Source organism: Hyla sarda, chromosome 1 (assembly GCF_029499605.1).
Source record: "Hyla sarda isolate aHylSar1 chromosome 1, aHylSar1.hap1, whole genome shotgun sequence".
NCBI lineage: Eukaryota > Metazoa > Chordata > Amphibia > Anura > Hylidae > Hyla > Hyla sarda.
In genome coordinates, this window is record NC_079189.1 from 109,752,042 (window position 1) to 109,774,310 (window position 22,269).

General features: G+C 45.9%; 1 protein-coding gene across 3 annotated transcripts in view; it reads left to right on the forward strand.

Moving 5' to 3' along the window:
* The first annotated feature begins 2,431 nt into the window (after nt 1–2,431).
* The window catches only part of IRF2 (interferon regulatory factor 2), a 195,274-nt gene continuing 175,436 nt past the window's right edge, over nt 2,432–22,269 (forward strand). Inside the window, exons 1-2 of one of the 3 annotated variants that reach the window (XM_056560137.1) lie at nt 2,432–2,551; nt 17,619–17,774. Coding sequence is in view for 1 of the 3 variants with exons in the window: in XM_056560131.1 (XP_056416106.1) it covers nt 2,489–2,551 (63 nt within the window). In the remaining 2 variants the exon portion in view is untranslated. The remainder of the gene's footprint in view (nt 2,552–17,618; nt 17,775–22,269) is intronic. The other 2 variants (XM_056560134.1, XM_056560131.1) reach the window with 2 other exon arrangements.

Sequence of the window (22,269 nt, forward strand, 5' to 3'; positions counted from 1 at the left end):
TGCTCCTAATAACTAATGTTGTCCTAGTGATCTTGGGACATTAAATCAATTCCAATCCCCTTATAGAGGGGAGGGGAAATCCCCCCTGGGGAAAAAGTCCCTAACTAGAAAATCACTTAAAAAATTTACTTTTATTTCTCAATTAAAATAGTGTGATTTCATAAATGGAACTAATATATGGTTAAAATTATCAACAGTGCAGAGAGATCTTTCTCCTTTTTGCCCACTAGGTGGTGCTAGAGCTCCATGTATGATCGTAATCTTGTTATAGGTCCAAAAATGGATCCTTTTATGTTACTTTGCTTTCTCCTCTGCACTGGTGGCTAAAATATAACGTACACCTGCCCTAACGTTTCGCTAGGTAAACTAGCTTCGTCAGAGGGCTCCAAAAGCCCAATGGCTCTCATTCTCTTCTGAGCCTTGTAGTTCACAAGCAGAGCACTTTACATCCACATATGGGGTACAGTATTTCCATACTCAGAAGAAAATGGGGTCACACATTTTGGGAGGCTTTTTTCCTATTACCCCTTGTGAAAATGAAACATTTGGGGTAACACCAGGATTTCAGGGGAAATTTTTTTTTTTATTCATTTAAAAAAATTTCTTATTCATTTAAAATTCGTCAAACACCTGTGGGGTCACATGACCAAAATGGGGTGACCAAAATGGGGTCACAGATGGGTATTTTTTCTTTTGTGTTTATGTCAGAACCGCTGTAACCAGCAGCCACCCCTGTGCAAATAACCAATTTAGACCTCAAATGTACATGGCGCTCTCTCACTCCTGAGCCTTGTTGGGCGTTCGCAGAGCATTTTACACCGACATATGGGGTATTTCTGTGCTTTGCGTTTTTTTATCCTTTTATCTTTTTATCCTTTTATCTCTTGTGAAAATGAAAAGAATGGGGCAACACCAGCATGTTAGTGTAAAAATTTGTATTTTTTACACTAACATGCTGGTGTAGCCCCTATTTTTTTCTTTTCATAAGGGGTAAAAGGAGAGAAATCCCCTCAAAATTTGTAACACAATTTCTCCTGAGTACGGAAATACCCCATATGTGGCCCTAAACTATTGCTTTGAAATACAACAGGGCTCTGAAGTGAGAGCGTGCCATGCACATTTGAGGCCTGAATTAGGACTTTGCAATAGGGGTGCACCCGGATACAAGGATGGGGCTTGTCTCCACCAAAACCCTACAGCAGTGTTTCCCAAACAGGGTGCCTCCAGCTGTTGCAAGTCTATGGATGTCCAGCAATACTGGGAGTTGCTGTTTTGCAACAGCTGGAGGCTCCGTTTAGGAAACACTGCCGTATGAGACGTTTTTCATTTTTATTTGCCGCTAGTGTCCAGATCAGCTACTGTCAATGGAATTTTCCAGTTTTAGACGAAGCCATCAACTTTTATTGCGGCATCTAAAGGGTTAATCCCGGGCATCGGCCCGATCGGAGATGTCCGGCATTAGCTGTGGTTCCTGGTTGCTTCACCGGATATGAAGGGTGCTCATACAGCGGGAGACGGCAATGGATGCATTGAGGCACCTGCAATGAGGCAAGATAAATATAAATTTAATAAATGATCCCCCAGCTCAAAAACAAAAGTCAGGAGGTCTATAAGTTGGTACATAAAGAAGAATAGACAGGACTGTACTCTTAGCTATAGCCCACTTACTATAGCCCCCTTAGTGCCAGCCACACAATCACCAAGCCCTTGTGCCCACAGGCAATAGTGACCCCCTACTAGATATCAATTCTCTTGAGGGGGAGGGAAGTCGAAATGACTGGAGGCATATAATATTACGACCAACTACTGTGTGCTTGTGGCACTTATCCCAGGTGTTTATTGTGTAATGTGGCTGGCGGGCATTCATCACTGCTGGCATGCAGGAGGCCATTATATTTAATGGACCAGTAAGCATCATGTCATATACATCATGGTTGTTTGCTCTCATAATGGCATTACCTTCCAATATTTGGGGGAGATTTATCAAGCCCTGTGTAAAGGAACAGTGGAGTAGCTGGCCATAGGGCACTTCTTTCAATAGTATAAAGGCCAATGGAAAATGGAAGCTGGAATTTAACTGGTTGCCGTTAGCGACTGCTCCACTGTTCCAAGGTTTGATAAATCTCCCATTTTCCAATGACGCAATGGTCCAGATTTTTAGATCTGAGAGAAAATCTATTCTGCTCTTAACAACCAATCAAAGTTCAGACATTCTACAAGAAGGGGAATGATGAAGGGAAAGGAATGACCAAGTTATCAGCTGTAATGGCTGATTTATCACTGTGTATAGTTGGCTCAGGATACATGGAAGGATACTGAACCACTACAACATACATGCCCTGCTCTATACAGTCATACAGCACTGATCTCTCCTGCAGCTGCCATTGGTTCAATAGGCAGCCAATAGGAGCTCAGAGTACAGGGTGATGTAATAAGCGCAAGGTATCCAATCACAGCCCACTATATTACAAACCTAGAATGATTGTAGATGATCCTGCCTGAAGAGAAGGACAAGGAGCCGATGAGAGAAATCCTCACAAATTCACTACAGGTTCTCTGTTCTTTACATATATTTATATATGTCCTGCACCATGGTATACATCTATCACATCACTACACTTCACTAAACTACACACTATACAACACCTCATGTACCACACAGTATACCACACCTCATATACTACCATTCCACACATCACCACACACTATACAACACTTCATATACTACACCATACCACACATCACCACACACTATACAACACTTCATATACTACACCATACCACACATCACCACACACTATACAACACCTCATATACTACACCATACCACACACTATACAACACTTCATATACTACACCATACCACACATCACCACACACTATACAACACTTCATATACTACACCATACCACACATCACCACACACTATACAACACTTCATATACTACACCATACCACACACTATACAACACTTCATATACTACACCATACCACACATCACCACACACTATACAACACTTCATATACTACACCATACCACACATCACCACACACTATACAACACCTCATATACTACACCATACCACACATCACCACACACTATACAACACCTCATATACTACACCATACCACACACTATACAACACTTCATATACTACACCATACCACACATCACCACACACTATACAACACTTCATATACTACACCATACCACACATCACCACACACTATACAACACTTCATATACTACACCATACCACACACTATACAACACTTCATATACTACACCATACCACACATCACCACACACTATACAACACTTCATATACTACACCATACCACACATCACCACACACTATACAACACCTCATATACTACACCATACCACACATCACCACACACTATACAACACCTCATATACTACACCATACCACACACTATACAACACTTCATATACTACACCATACCACACATCACCACACACTATACAACACTTCATATACTACACCATACCACACATCACCACACACTATACAACACTTCATATACTACACCATACCACACACTATACAACACTTCATATACTACACCATACCACACACTATACAACACTTCATATACTACACCATACCACACACTATACAACACTTCATATACTACACCATACCACACACTATACAACACTTCATATACTACACCATACCACACATCACCACACACTATACAACACTTCATATACTACACCATACCACACATCACCACACACTATACAACATTTCATATACTACACCATACCACACATCACCACACACTATACAACACCTCATATACTACACCATACCACACATCACCACACACTATACAACACTTCATATACTACACCATACCACACATCACCACACACTATACAACACTTCATATACTACACCATACCACAAATCACCACACACTATACAGCATTTCATATACTACACCATACCACACATCACCACACACTATACAACACTTCATTTACTACACCATACCACACATCACCACACACTATACAACACTTCATATACTACACCATACCACACACTATACAACACTTCATATACCACACATCACCACACACTATACAACACTTCATATACTACACCATACCACACACTATACAACACTTCATATAGTACACATCACCACACACTATACAACACTTCATATACTACACCATACCACACACTATACAACACGTCATATACTACACCATACCACACATCACCACACACTATACAACACTTCATATACTACACAATACCACACATCACCACACACTATACAACACTTCATATACTACACCATACCACACATCACCACACACTATACAACACTTCATATACTACACCATACCACACACTATACAACACTTCATATACTACACCATACCACACATCACCACACACTATACAACACTTCATATACTACACCATACCACACATCACCACACACTATACAACACCTCATATACTACACCATACCACACACTATACAACACTTCATATACTACACCATACCACACATCACCACACACTATACAACACTTCATATACTACACCATACCACACATCACCACACACTATACAACACTTCATATACTACACCATACCACACACTATACAACACTTCATATACTACACCATACCACACATCACCACACACTATACAACACTTCATATACTACACCATACCACACATCACCACACACTATACAACACCTCATATACTACACCATACCACACATCACCACACACTATACAACACCTCATATACTACACCATACCACACACTATACAACACTTCATATACTACACCATACCACACATCACCACACACTATACAACACTTCATATACTACACCATACCACACATCACCACACACTATACAACACTTCATATACTACACCATACCACACACTATACAACACTTCATATACTACACCATACCACACACTATACAACACTTCATATACTACACCATACCACACACTATACAACACTTCATATACTACACCATACCACACACTATACAACACTTCATATACTACACCATACCACACATCACCACACACTATACAACACTTCATATACTACACCATACCACACATCACCACACACTATACAACATTTCATATACTACACCATACCACACATCACCACACACTATACAACACCTCATATACTACACCATACCACACATCACCACACACTATACAACACTTCATATACTACACCATACCACACATCACCACACACTATACAACACTTCATATACTACACCATACCACAAATCACCACACACTATACAGCATTTCATATACTACACCATACCACACATCACCACACACTATACAACACTTCATTTACTACACCATACCACACATCACCACACACTATACAACACTTCATATACTACACCATACCACACACTATACAACACTTCATATACCACACATCACCACACACTATACAACACTTCATATACTACACCATACCACACACTATACAACACTTCATATAGTACACATCACCACACACTATACAACACTTCATATACTACACCATACCACACACTATACAACACGTCATATACTACACCATACCACACATCACCACACACTATACAACACTTCATATACTACACAATACCACACATCACCACACACTATACAACACTTCATATACTACACCATACCACACATCACCACACACTATACAACACTTCATATACTACACCATACCACACACTATACAACACTTCATATACTACACCATACCACACATCACCACACACTATACAACACTTCATATACTACACCATACCACACATCACCACACACTATACAACACCTCATATACTACACCATACCACACACTATACAACACTTCATATACTACACCATACCACACATCACCACACACTATACAACACTTCATATACTACACCATACCACACATCACCACACACTATACAACACTTCATATACTACACCATACCACACACTATACAACACTTCATATACTACACCATACCACACACTATACAACACTTCATATACTACACCATACCACACACTATACAACACTTCATATACTACACCATACCACACACTATACAACACTTCATATACTACACCATACCACACATCACCACACACTATACAACACTTCATATACTACACCATACCACACATCACCACACACTATACAACATTTCATATACTACACCATACCACACATCACCACACACTATACAACACCTCATATACTACACCATACCACACATCACCACACACTATACAACACTTCATATACTACACCATACCACACATCACCACACACTATACAACACTTCATATACTACACCATACCACAAATCACCACACACTATACAGCATTTCATATACTACACCATACCACACATCACCACACACTATACAACACTTCATTTACTACACCATACCACACATCACCACACACTATACAACACTTCATATACTACACCATACCACACACTATACAACACTTCATATACCACACATCACCACACACTATACAACACTTCATATACTACACCATACCACACACTATACAACACTTCATATAGTACACATCACCACACACTATACAACACTTCATATACTACACCATACCACACACTATACAACACGTCATATACTACACCATACCACACATCACCACACACTATACAACACTTCATATACTACACAATACCACACATCACCACACACTATACAACACTTCATATACTATACCATACCACACATCACCACACACTATACAACACTTCATATACTACACCATACCACACATCACCACACACTATACAACACTTCATATACTACACAATACCACACATCACCACACACTATACAACACCTCATACCCTACACCATACCACACATCACCACATACTATACAACACTTCATATACTATACCATACCACACATCACTACATACTATACAACACTTCATATACTACACCATACCACACATCACCACACACTATACAACACTTCAAATACTAAACCATACCACACACTATACAACACTTCATATACTACACCATACCACACATCACAACACAATATACCACACCTCATATACTACACCATACCACACAACACCACACACTATACAACACTTCATATACTACACCATACCACACATCACCACACACTATACAACACCTCATATACTACACCATACCACACACTATACAACACTTCATATACTACACCATACCACACATCACCACACACTATACAACACTTCATATACTACACCATACCACACATCACCACACACTATACAACACTTCATATACTACACCATACCACACACTATACAACACTTCATATACTACACCATACCACACACTATACAACACTTCATATACTACACCATACCACACACTATACAACACTTCATATACTACACCATACCACACACTATACAACACTTCATATACTACACCATACCACACATCACCACACACTATACAACACTTCATATACTACACCATACCACACATCACCACACACTATACAACATTTCATATACTACACCATACCACACATCACCACACACTATACAACACCTCATATACTACACCATACCACACATCACCACACACTATACAACACTTCATATACTACACCATACCACACATCACCACACACTATACAACACTTCATATACTACACCATACCACAAATCACCACACACTATACAGCATTTCATATACTACACCATACCACACATCACCACACACTATACAACACTTCATTTACTACACCATACCACACATCACCACACACTATACAACACTTCATATACTACACCATACCACAAATCACCACACACTATACAACACTTCATATACTACACCATACCACACATCACCACACACTATACAACACCTCATATACTACACCATACCACACACTATACAACACTTCATATACTACACCATACCACACATCACCACACACTATACAACACCTCATATACTACACCACACCACACACTATATAACACCTCATATATTAAACCATACCACACATCACCACACACTATACAACACCTCATAACTACACCATACCACACATCACCACACACATATACAGTGATCCCTTAACATATGATGGTAATTAGTCCCAAATGAACCATCGTTACTTGAATCCATCGTATGTTGAGGGATCCGTGCAATAGTAATATAGAAAGTTATACTCACGTGTCCCCGCCACTCCGGCCCGTCACCGCTGCCCTGGATCGTCGATATCATCACATCCCCGGGGTGTCCCCGCCGCTCCGGACCATCACCGCTGCCCCGGATCGTCACTCTCCATTGCCGTCATCACGTCACTGCGCACGCTGTGCCTATTGGATGACTGTACGGCGTGCATGGCGACGTGATGATAAAGAAGGAGAGCGATGGCCATGCAGCGGAGCCCTAAGATGACGGTCCGGAGCGGCAGGGACAGGTGAGTGACACTCACCGGAGCACACTGGGCACATTAAACGGCCATCCAGCATCAGCTGAAGCAGTCTGCGCTGCCGGATAGCCGTTTATGCGATGGCCCCGACATACAAAAGCATTGTATGTTGATGCTGCCTTCAATATGCGATTGCCTCTGAGAGGCCATCGTATGTTGAAATTATCGTATGTCGGGGCCATGGTAGGTCGGGGGATCACTGTACAACATCTCATATACTAAACCATATCACACATCACTACACACTATATAACACCTCATATACTACACCTTCTTATATACTACACCACACACTATACTATACCATACCAAACATCACTACACACTATACAACATCTGATATACTAAGGCTGCTTTCACACTATAAAATTCATCCGTTAAAAGATCCGTTATAAACGTCCGTTAGAAAAGTCTTAATAACGGATGTTAAACGTCCGTTACAAAATCCCATTCAAGTCTATGGGATTTTTTGATTACGGTATCTGTTAGATCCGTATAGTCCTTCATGAATAATGGACGTTAGTTGTGACAGAAGAAATAACAGAACATGCACTAATTTTTTTTCCGTCACCGGAAACGGATAAATTAACAGGCGTTATTTTTAACATTGAAGTCTATGGCCCAACTGACGTTAGTAAATACACCCGTTAATGCCCGTTATTATAACTGACGTTATTTTTACTGAGCATGCTCAGAAGAGGTGACATCAGCAGACTCCTGTAGTGCTGATGGACTACTACTATTACTACTACTGAGGAAACAGACTTGTTTCCATGATGGGAGTAGTAATTCCCTAGCTGCAGGAGTCTGCAGACAGCTGGGGAGGCTACATTAGTGTTTGTACTACTACCCCCATCATGGAACAGAGTCTGTTCCATGATGGGGGTTGTAGTACAGGGGCTGAGGGATTGATCGCATCGGGTTTCACTTCTGAGACCCGATGCGATCTGAAGTTATTAAGCAGGGGAGCGGGCGGCATGGTCCACAACCCTGCAATGTATCGTGTCTTTTAACTTTCATTTTTGAGCCAATCAGGGCTCTCAGCGGGAGATTTAAAAATGAAAATTGTGACTAGCAGGGGGGACATACGTATATTAAAAGCGCTGTGGGGGGCAAGATATATATGTCACGATGCCGGCTGGCAGGTAGTGGATCCTCTGTGCCGGAGAGGGATTGGCGTGGACCGTGCTAGTGGATCGGTTCTAAGTCACTACTGGTTTTCACCAGAGCCCGCCGCAAAGCGGGATGGTCTTGCTGCGGCGGTAGTGACCAGGTCGTATCCACTAGCAACGGCTCACCTCTCTGGCTGCTGAAGATAGGCGCGGTACAAGGGAGTAGACAGAAGCAAGGTCGGACGTAGCAGAAGGTCGGGGCAGGCAGCAAGGATCGTAGTCAGGGGCAACGGCAGGAGGTCTGGAACACAGGCTAGGAACACACAAGGAAACGCTTTCACTGGCACGATGGCAACAAGATCCGGCAAGGAAGTGCAGGGGAAGTGAGGTGATATAGGGAAGTGCACAGGTGATCAGACTAATTGGAACCACTGCGCCAATCAGCGGCGCAGTGGCCCTTTAAATCGCAAAGACCCGGCGCGCGCGCGCCCTAAGGAGCGGGGCCGCGCGCGCCGGGACAGGACCGACGGAGAGCGAGTCAGGTACGGGAGCCGGGGTGCGCATCGCGAGCGGGCGCTACTCGCATCGCGAATCGCATCCCGGCTGGAGGCGGTATCGCAGCGCCCCGGGTCAGTGGATCTGACCGGAGCGCTGCAGTGAGGAGAGTGTAGCGAGCGCTCCGGGGAGGAGCGGGGACCCGGAGCGCTCGGCGTAACAGTACCCCCCCCCTTGGGTCTCCCCCTCTTCTTAGAGCCTGAGAACCTGAGGAGTAGACTTTTGTCTAGGATATTGTCCTCAGGTTCCCAGGATCTCTCTTCTGGACCACAACCCTCCCAATCCACTAAAAAAAAGGTTTCCCCTCTGACCTTTTTGGATGCCAGAATCTCTTTGACGGAGAAGATGTCCGAGGAGCCGGAAACAGGAGTGGGAGGAACAGATTTGGGAGAGAAACGGTTGATGATAAGTGGTTTAAGAAGAGAAACGTGAAAGGCATTAGGAATACGAAGAGAAGGAGGAAGAAGAAGTTTGTAAGAGACAGGATTAATCTGGCACAAAATTTTGAAAGGACCAAGATAGCGTGGTCCCAACTTGTAGCTAGGGACACGGAAGCGGACATATTTAGCGGAGAGCCATACCTTGTCTCCAGGGGAAAAAATGGGAGGAGCTCTTCTTTTCTTATCCGCGAACTTCTTCATGCGTGATGAAGCCTGTAAGAGAGAATTTTGGGTCTCTCTCCATATGATGGAGAGGTCACGAGAAATTTCATCCACAGCGGGCAGACCAGAGGGCAAGGGGGTAGGGAGGGGGGGAAGAGGGTGACGGCCGTACACCACGAAAAATGGGGATTTGGAGGAAGATTCAGAGACTCTGAAGTTATACGAGAATTCGGCCCATGGAAGAAGATCTGCCCAGTCATCCTGGCGGGAGGAAACAAAATGTCGTAAATAATCACCCAAGACCTGGTTAATTCTTTCTACTTGTCCGTTGGATTGAGGATGATATGCAGAAGAAAAATTTAATTTAATCTTGAGTTGTTTACAGAGAGCTCTCCAGAATTTAGACACGAATTGGACGCCTCTATCCGAGACGATCTGCGTAGGCAACCCGTGAAGACGAAAAATGTGTACAAAAAATTGTTTAGCCAACTGAGGCGCTGAAGGAAGACCAGGAAGAGGGATGAAATGTGCCATTTTGGAGAATCGATCAACGACCACCCAAATAACAGTGTTGCCACGGGAAGGGGGTAAATCAGTAATAAAATCCATACCAATCAGAGACCAAGGCTGTTCGGGGACAGGGAGAGGATGAAGAAAACCAGCGGGCTTCTGGCGAGGAGTCTTATCCCGGGCACAGATAGTGCAGGCTCGCACAAAGTCCACAACATCCGTCTCCAGAGTCGGCCACCAATAGAAGCGAGAGATGAGTTGCACAGATTTCTTGATGCCCGCATGACCTGCGAGATGGGAGGAGTGACCCCATTTGAGGATTCCGAGGCGTTGGCGTGGAGAAACAAAGGTCTTTCCTGGAGGAGTTTGCCTGATGGAGGCTGGAGAAGTGGAAATCAGGCAGTCAGGAGGAATGATGTGTTGCGGAGAGAGTTCAATTTCAGAAGCATCCGAGGAACGAGAGAGAGCATCGGCCCTAATGTTCTTATCGGCAGGCCGAAAGTGAATTTCAAAATTAAATCGGGCAAAGAACAGAGACCACCTGGCCTGGCGAGGATTCAGCCGTTGGGCAGACTGGAGGTAGGAGAGGTTCTTGTGATCGGTGTAAATAATAACTGGAAATCTTGATCCCTCCAGCAGATGCCTCCATTCCTCAAGTGCTAATTTAATGGCTAGAAGCTCTCGATCCCCGATGGAGTAGTTCCTCTCCGCCGGAGAGAAGGTCCTAGAAAAAAAACCACAAGTAACAGCATGCCCGGAAGAATTTTTTTGTAGAAGGACAGCTCCAGCTCCCACTGAGGAGGCATCAACCTCCAATAGGAAGGGTTTGGATGGGTCAGGTCTGGAGAGCATGGGAGCCGAAGAAAAGGCAGACTTGAGTCGTTTAAAGGCGTCTTCCGCTTGAGGAGGCCAAGACTTGGGATCGGCATTTTTTTTGGTTAAAGCCACGATAGGAGCCACAACGGTAGAAAAATGTGGAATAAATTGCCTGTAATAATTGGCGAACCCCAAAAAGCGTTGGATAGCACGGAGTCCGGAGGGGCGTGGTCAATCTAAGACGGCAGAGAGTTTGTCTGGATCCATTTGTAGTCCCTGGCCAGAGACCAAGTATCCTAGGAAAGGAAGAGATTGGCATTCAAACAGACATTTCTCTATTTTGGCATAGAGTTGATTGTCACGAAGTCTCTGAAGAACCATACGGACATGCTGGCGGTGTTCTTCTAGATTGGCAGAAAAAATCAGGATATCGTCCAGATATACAACAACACAGGAGTATAAAAGATCACGAAAAATTTCATTAACAAAGTCTTGGAAGACGGCAGGGGCGTTGCACAGGCCAAAGGGCATGACCAGATACTCAAAGTGTCCATCTCTGGTGTTAAATGCCGTTTTCCATTCATCCCCCTCTCTGATGCGGATGAGATTATAAGCACCTCTTAAGTCCAGTTTGGTAAAGATGTGGGCACCTTGGAGGCGATCAAAGAGTTCAGAGATGAGGGGTAGGGGGTAGCGGTTCTTAACCGTGATTTTATTAAGACCGCGGTAGTCAATGCAAGGACGTAGGAAGCCATCTTTTTTGGACACAAAGAAAAATCCGGCTCCGGCAGGAGAGGAGGATTTACGGATAAAGCCCTTTTTTAAATTTTCCTGGACGTATTCAGACATGGCAAGAGTCTCTGGTGCGGACAGAGGATAAATTCTGCCCCGGGGTGGAGTAGTGCCCGGGAGGAGGTCGATAGGACAATCATAAGGCCTGTGAGGAGGTAGAGTCTCAGCTTGTTTTTTGCAAAAAACATCCGCAAAGTCCATATAGGCCTTAGGGAGACCGGTTACAGGAGGAACCACAGAGTCACGGCAAGGGTTACTGGGAACCGGTTTTAGGCAGTCCTTGGAACAAGAGGGCCCCCAACTCTTGATCTCCCCAGTGGACCAATCCAGGGTTGGGGAATGAAGTTGAAGCCAGGGAAGTCCAAGGAGAATTTCAGAAGTGCAATTGGGGAGGACCAAAAGTTCAATCCTCTCGTGATGAGATCCGATGCACATTAGAAGGGGCTCCGTGCGGAAACGTATGGTACAGTCCAATCTTTCATTGTTTACACAATTGATGTAGAGGGGTCTGGCGAGACTGGTCACTGGGATGTTGAACCTGTTGACGAGAGAGGCCAAAATAAAATTTCCTGCAGATCCGGAGTCCAAGAAGGCCATAGTAGAGAAGGAGAAGGCAGAGGCAGATATCCGCACAGGCACAGTAAGACGTGGAGAAGCAGAGTAGACATCAAGGACTGTCTCACCTTTGTGCGGAGTCAGCGTACGTCTTTCCAGGCGGGGAGGACGGATAGGACAATCCTTCAGGAAGTGTTCGGTACTAGCACAGTACAGGCAGAGATTCTCCATGCGGCGTCGTGTCCTCTCTTGAAGTGTCAGGCGAGACCGGTCGACCTGCATAGCCTCCACGGCGGGAGGCACAGGAACAGATTGCAGGGGACCAGAGGAGAGAGGAGCCGAGGAGAAGAAACGCCTCGTGCGAACAGAGTCCATATCCTGGCGGAGCTCCTGACGCCTTTCGGAAAAACGCATGTCAATGCGAGTGGCAAGGTGAATGAGTTCATGTAGATTAGCAGGGATTTCTCGTGCGGCCAGAACATCTTTAATGTTGCTGGATAGGCCTTTTTTAAAGGTCGCGCAGAGGGCCTCATTATTCCAGGATAATTCTGAAGCAAGAGTACGGAATTGTACGGCATACTCGCCAACGGAAGAATTACCCTGGACCAGGTTCAACAGGGCAGTCTCAGCAGAAGAGGCTCGGGCAGGTTCCTCAAAGACACTTCGGATTTCCGAGAAGAAGGAGTGTACAGAGGCAGTGACGGGGTCATTGCGGTCCCAGAGCGGTGTGGCCCAAGACAGGGCTTTTCCAGACAGAAGGCTGACTACGAAAGCCACCTTAGACCTTTCAGTGGGAAACTGGTCCGACATCATCTCCAAGTGCAGGGAACATTGGGAAAGAAAGCCACGGCAAAACTTAGAGTCCCCATCAAATTTATCCGGCAAGGATAGGCGTAGACCAGAAGCGGCCACTCGCTGCGGAGGAGGTGCAGGAGCTGGCGGAGGAGATGATTGCTGAAGCTGTGGTAGTAACTGCTGTAGCATAACGGTCAGTTGACACAGCTGTTGGCCTTGTTGCGCTATCTGTTGTGACTGCTGGGCGACCACCGTGGTGAGGTCAGCGACAACTGGCAGAGGAACTTCAGCGGGATCCATGGCCGGATCTACTGTCACGATGCCGGCTGGCAGGTAGTGGATCCTCTGTGCCGGAGAGGGATTGGCGTGGACCGTGCTAGTGGATCGGTTCTAAGTCACTACTGGTTTTCACCAGAGCCCGCCGCAAAGCGGGATGGTCTTGCTGCGGCGGTAGTGACCAGGTCGTATCCACTAGCAATGGCTCACCTCTCTGGCTGCTGAAGATAGGCGCGGTACAAGGGAGTAGACAGAAGCAAGGTCGGACGTAGCAGAAGGTCGGGGCAGGCAGCAAGGATCGTAGTCAGGGGCAACGGCAGGAGGTCTGGAACACAGGCTAGGAACACACAAGGAAACCCTTTCACTGGCACGATGGCAACAAGATCCGGCAAGGAAGTGCAGGGGAAGTGAGGTGATATAGGGAAGTGCACAGGTGATCAGACTAATTGGAACCACTGCGCCAATCAGCGGCGCAGTGGCCCTTTAAATCGCAAAGACCCGGCGCGCGCGCGCCCTAAGGAGCGGGGCCGCGCGCGTCGGGACAGGACCGACGGAGAGCGAGTCAGGTACGGGAGCCGGGGTGCGCATCGCGAGCGGGCGCTACCCGCATCGCGAATCGCATCCCGGCTGGAGGCGGTATCGCAGCGCCCCGGGTCAGTGGATCTGACCGGAGCGCTGCAGTGAGGAGAGTGTAACGAGCGCTCCGGGGAGGAGCGGGGACCCGGAGCGCTCGGCGTAACAATATAGCACTGCAGGGGGGGGGGCAGACATATAGTCTATATATCTAGCCCCCCCCGCAGCGCATTAAATATATACCCCTGCCTGCGCATTAAATATATATCCCCGCGGCGCATTAAATATATACCCCCTGCCGGCGCATTAAATATATACCCCCCGCAGCGCATGTATAATGTAGCCTCGCAAACGCTTCTATATACCTATGCAACAGCAGCGCTATATGTGAAAAGCATTCTAGCAGCAGCATCGGCCACCCGATGCTGCTGATAGAAATACTTTTCATACATAGCGCTGCAGCCACATATGTACATAGAAGCGCTGTGGGGGGTAGATAACGCTATATGTGTGCCCCCCCCCAATGCTTCTATATACATATACCCCTGTAGCGCTATTAATGAAAAGTATTTCTATTAGCAGCGCATAGTGCTGGCAGCCGTCTCCTGGCACTATGCACTCCTTATAGAAATACTTTTCATTCATAGCGTTACAGGGGTATATGTATATAGAAGCATAGACATATAGCGTTAACTGCCACCCACAGCGCTTCTATATACATATACCCCTGTAGCGCTATTAATGAAAAGTATTTCTATTAGCAGCGCATAGTGACGGCAGCCGTCTCCTGGCACTATGCGCTCCTTATAGAAATACTTTTCATTCATAGCGCTACAGGGGTATATGTATATAGAAGCATAGACATATAGCGTTAGCTGCCCCCCACGGCACTTCTATATACATATACCCCTGTAGCGCTATGAATGAAGAGTATTTCCATAAGGAGCGCATAGTGTCAGGAGACGGCTGCCAGCACTATGCGCTGCTAATAGAAATACTTTTCATTAATAGCGCTACAGGGGTATATGTATATAGAAGCAGTGGGGGGGGGGCAGACATATAGCGTTAACTGCCCCCCACAGTGCTTCTATATACATATACCCCTGTAGCGCTATGTATGAAAAGTATTTCTATCAGCAGCATCGGGCGGCCAATGCTGCTGCTAGAATGCTTTCACATATAGCGCTGCTGTGGCATAGGTATATAGAAGCGCTTGCGAGGCTACATTATACATGCGCTGTGGGAGGGTATATATTTAATGTGCAGGCGGGGGTATATATTTATTAATGCGCTGGCAGGGGTCATATCTAATGCGCTGCTGGGGGGACTAGATATATAGGCTATATGTCTACCCCCCCCCGCAGCACTATATATCTTGCCCTCACATCGCTTTTAATAAAGATATGTCCCCCCTTGCTAGTCACAATGTTCATTTTTAAATCTCCCTCTGAGAGCCCTGAATGGCTCCTCAGTGCCGGCCATCAGGGCTCCCCGCGGGGGATTCAAAAATGAAAGTTAAAACACACTGATACATCGCAGGGTTGCGGACCATGCCGCCCGCTCCCCTGCTTAATAACTTCAGATCGCATCGGGTCTCAGAATTCAAACCCGGTGCGATCAATCCCTTGAACAAGTCTGTTCCATGATGGGAGTAGTAGTAGTCCCGGCTGTGGGAGTCTGTAGGCAGAGGTGTTCGGCCATACATGAGGGATAAAGGGTCTTTTAACGGATGAATATTTATTCATCCGTTAGTACCCGTTATTTCATCCGTTATTAAACGTCCGTTGTTACGCAGAAAACGGACGTTTAATAACGGATGAATGCTCATAGTGTGAAAGCAGCCTAAACCATACCACACACTATACAACACCTCATTCTACGCCACAGATCACTTCACACTATACAGCATCTCATATACTGTGCCACAAACTACAGTACACTATACAACACACCTATATACTATACTACTGAATACTGTAACTCCCTTCACATACTACACTATACCACATTTCTTCACAGTATATTATACCACATACTACTGTACACTGTATTTCCCCATACACAATAACATACTTAACTACCAAATACTACACACTGTAATATATCTTACACACGTATACTTCACCACCCAATTTAATTTAATAGGGTACAGGGAGCATACACTGGATTTTCTGCACAAGTTTTGATGGGGAGATTCATCAAAACTTGTGCATAGGAAAAGTTGACCAGTTGGCCATAGCAACCAATCAGATCGCTTCTTTTATGTTTGAAAAGGCCTCTGAAAAATAAAAGAAGGGATTTGATTGGTTGCTATGGGCAACTGTCTTTTTTTTAGAAAAAGAAGGAAAAAGTGATATCTGGGTGAAATAGTGTGGTGACCGGGTGCTCTATACCCAGCGTAGTCACAATAGAAAAAAGACTCACACACACTAATTTACTGCAGCAATTCTTCTTTCTTTATATATGTATTCTTCAGTAATAAAAAAAAAGAAGAGAAAACAGTATACAATCACCCAGTGTGAATTGTGCAAAGTCCGCAAGATGTTGTCAGGAGAAATGGCCGGCTTTTTAAATTTCCATGTGACGCTGCACTGCCATACTTCCTTGGCCATCTCCATTCACTGTAGGACAGGTGAGAACATCTGCTACATTTCAAAGGCTACGCCTCCTTTGTCAAGCATGGTGCACATTCCCATCACCAACATACATAGTATAAACCTCTCGTGAGATTTCAATTCTAAAAACATACAAGAATACAAAAAGTTTTACAAATATAAAAAATAAGTACAGTGTATATGGATCACGATAGCAGCAGCCACTGTTATCAAAGGAATACATTAAAGTTACAGATCTCATTCATCCCATGGGGCTGTAACGTGCACAATTTCTGAATCCAGCGTACCTCGCTTCTTAGTCATTTCATTTTAATTTGTTCTTTATTTTCTCCCTCTATATTCTCCAATACTTGCCATCTTAATTCATTCACATTATGCCCTCTTTTGAAAAAAATGTCTAGCCACACTTGTTTCATATTTCTCTTTCTGTTTCTGTACCCCTTCCACGGGTCCCTTTTTATATGTACCGATGGCACTCATCGGTTCATTAATTCTCTGTTTAATACATCTCTTAGTTTGCCCTATGTACCCTTTCCCGCAGGGGCATTTCAACAAATAGACAACTTGGGTACTGTTACAAGAATGCCAGCCAGCCCCTAATGGGGATTTTGGTCCCCTTCATGGGATGGGACACTTTGTCACCTTTAATAATTGCATTGCAATTCTGATTTTGCTTGCAGGAACGTCTGCTTCCCTCATTTTTTATCCTTCAAATGTGCCCTAATTAAATGGGTAGCAATAGCAAAGAGATTATGAAGTGAATTAAATTTTTCACTTTGCAGTGGTCGGAGATTTATCAAGTGTGAAAGTCGCACAAAAAGTCGCAACCACCACCAAAGCGCCATAAATGTAAACCAGCCAGGAGCTGGCTTACAAAACGGTGTTGGAGAGCAGATTTTATATTTCCCGCTGGCAGCCGTGATCACAGCCCTATAAAGGAGCCCGGGATGGCATCACTCTGCAGCCGTCTGGGCAACGTCATATTTTCTCCACGCTTCCCTTACTAAGACGGGGACACTGCTTTACATCCCCCCCTTCTCTCCCACCCACCCATGCTGCATATCTTCCATCTGTCTGCTACCTATTGCAAGGCTGTGTGGTGACTGGGTGGTGCAGGTGATAGTGTAGTGTATGTTGGTGTTAACCCTTAATTGTCGGGACGCCAGGGTGCAGTTTCCTCAATGTAATGGTCCTACCGCCAACCGTCCCACAAACGGCAGGGAGAAATAACGGAATGTCCACAGCAGATTTTCTGATAACTTTACTGTATATTTTATGCAACGGCATGTAACACAACAGTCTTTTACGAGTGAACCGGGATACAGGTTCCTCACAGGTTTGCTGGGACTCCGGATCAATGAGCTTTGATTGCTAGCCACTGTGCTACTATGTTTAGGAGATTTGAGTTTCTAGTAGTCACACAGGATTCAGTAGTTTGAGCTTGAATAACTCACGTTTAGTGGCTGCAGATTCCTAGGCTTTGGGCCTAGCTTGAATTGATGATTTATGCTGAGATGTGCTTTCTTTAAGTGCCAGGAACAAGAGACTGAATTTAGTGGCAGCAGCCCCTTATATATTAAGGGGGTGGGACAAAGCTCATTGGTCAGCAGAACCTGTCAGTTATGAACCCAGTGAACTCTGGGTATCACACGACCCAAAGGTCCTTGAACCATAATACAATTAATTAAAGGCACGTGACCTCTAAGGTCCTATACAGAGGTATTCCTATATAACACATTAAATATATATTTATTTGTACATTAAATACTATTTATATGAGGCGACTAGGAGTTAGCCCTAATTGAGAGCCCTATTGTCATGGAGGGACTCTTGCTGTGGGGACTCTCTGTACAAAGGGACAGGACCAGGTCCTGTTCCGGGACACCACAAACCCCCTTACTTAAAATAAGTCGTCCTCGACATAGGTCCCCAAAGACAGAGGGACGAAATGACCATAAGGCCAGACACAGTCCTGGGCATACTGTATTTATCGGCGTATAACACGCACTGGCGTATAACACGCACCCCCATTTAAACAGGGAAATTTAAGTAAAAGAAATAAAATGTAAAATAAATGACTTGGACTAAATGCCACATCATCCCCCCAACTTCGTTTTCTTCTGCACCTCAGTTTGGTCCTGTCCCCTCCAGTGCCACATCATTCCTTCCCTTTTATCAGTCCCTGTGCCACATTTACCCCTCTCATCGCCACCCCCCATGTCTCATCATCCCACCATGTCTCTTCATTTCCCCCTGTCATAGACCACCACTAGCCATACAGACATTAAGCCTTTAGTGCCTCCCCCCACCATAATTTCCCCCTGTCTCATCATCCCCCACCCTGTCTCATCATGCCCCCCATCATTCCCCCCTCATAATTTCTCCCTGTCTCATCATCCCCCACCCTGTCTCATCATGTCCCCCATCATTCCCCCCTCATCATCCCCCACCCTGTCTCATCATGCCCCCCATCATTCCCCCTCATCATTTCCCCCTGTCTCATCATCTCCCCCACCCTGTCTCATCATGTCCCCCATCATTCCCCCCTCATCATTCCCCCACCCTGTCTCATCATCCCCCCAACCTGTCTTATCATCCCCCCATCATTCCACCCTGTCTCATCATCCCCCCATCATGTTCCTCCTATGCCATTGGTCTTCAACCTGCGGACCTCCAGATGTTGCAAAACTACAACTCCCAGCATTGCTGGGAGTTGTAGTTTTGCAACATCTAGAGGTCCGCAGGTTGAAGACCACTGTATGCTATTCTTCCACTTTCCTTACCTGGTTGCATTTCGGCTGTCTTGCGGGCTGCGGTCAGTGAAGCAGATGAGTGACGTCCTCTCCCGGCTCCTCTGCGCAGCATCAGGGATGTCACTTTTCAGTGGGGACTACAGGAAATGAAAAGTGACGTCACTGATGCCGCACAGAGAAGCCGGCAGAGGACGTCACTCATCTGCTTCACTGACCGCAGCCCGCAAGACCCCCCGCCTGACCTGACCTGCCGAAGCGCAGCCAGGTAAGGAAAATAAAAAAAACTATAAAAAGCAGGGAAAAGGGGGAATGATGAGGGAGGGGGAGGTAAGAAAAATGAAAAGTAAAACTGTCACTTGTTTTCTCCCGCACTATCCACAGGTACTGGTGGATAGTGCGGGAGACGCTGATTAACCCCTTAAGGACACATGACGTTCTCATACGTCTCCATTTCCGAGTCCTTAAAGGAGTAGTCCAGTGGTGATTCAGTGGTGAGCAACTTATCCCCTATCCTAAGGATAGGGGATAAGTTGCAGATCGCGGGGGGTCCGACCCCTGGGGCCCCCCGCGATCTCCTGTACGGAGCCCCGACAGCCCGCTGGAAGGGGGCGTGTCGACCTCCGCACGAGGCGGCGGCCGACACGCCCCCTCAATACAACTCTATGGCAGAGCCGAAGCGCTGCCTTCGGCGATCTCCGGCTCTGCCATAGAGATGTATTGAGGGGGCGTGTCGGCTGCCGCCTCGTGCGGGGGTCGACACCCGCTATCTCGGCGGAGAGCCGGGGCCCCGTACAGAGAGATCGCAGGGGGCCCCAGCGGTCGGACCCCCCGCGATCTCAAACTTATCCCCTATCCTTAGGATAGGGGATAAGTTTTTCACCACTGGACTACCCCTTTAAGGACACATGACGTATGAGAACGTCATGTGTTTTACCGGCCCCCCGCAACCATCTGGAGCGGAGCCGGTGCCCGATGCCTGCTGAAATCGTTCAGCAGGCATCGGGGAATATCGCCCAGGGGGGTCATGATGACCCCCCATGTCGGCGATGGCCGCAGAACGCTGGACAATTCAGTCCAGCGATCTGCGGCGGATTCCGGGTCAATCGGGTCTCCAGTGACCCGGTGACCCGGAATTATTGGCTGATCGGGGCCGTCAGAGACACTGGTGTCACCTCACGATCGCCCTGATTCGTCGGCCGGTTGGGATCGGGGCCCCAGGAGCGGCGGTGGCGGCGGCGACGACGAGGGACTGACCTGTGCGGCGAGGATCGTTGGAGGTGAGTGACAAAAAAGGGCATGCTGGGAGCTGTAGTTATGCAACAGCAGGAGGCAGACCACCACAACTCCCAGCATTCCCTTATGGGCATGCTGGGACTTGAAGTTTTGCAACAGCTGGAGGCACATTCTTTCTATGGAAAAGTGTACCTTCAGCTGTTGTGTAACTACAACTCCCAGCTTGCACAATCAGCTAAAGTGCATGCTGGGAGTTGTAGTGGTGCATCTGGTGGTTGCATAACTACAACTCCCAGCATGCCCGTTGGCTGTCGGTGACTGCTGAGAGTTGTAGTTTTGCAACAGCTGAAGGCACACTGAGTTAAGTAGCAAACCAGTGTGTCTCCAGCTGTTGCATAACTACAATCCCCAGCATCCCCAGCCAAAGTAGTATGCCTCCAGCTGTTGCATAACTACAAGACCCAGCATGCCCTTCCGCTGTCCGTACATGCTGGGGGTTGTAGCTTTTGCAACAGCTGAAGGCACA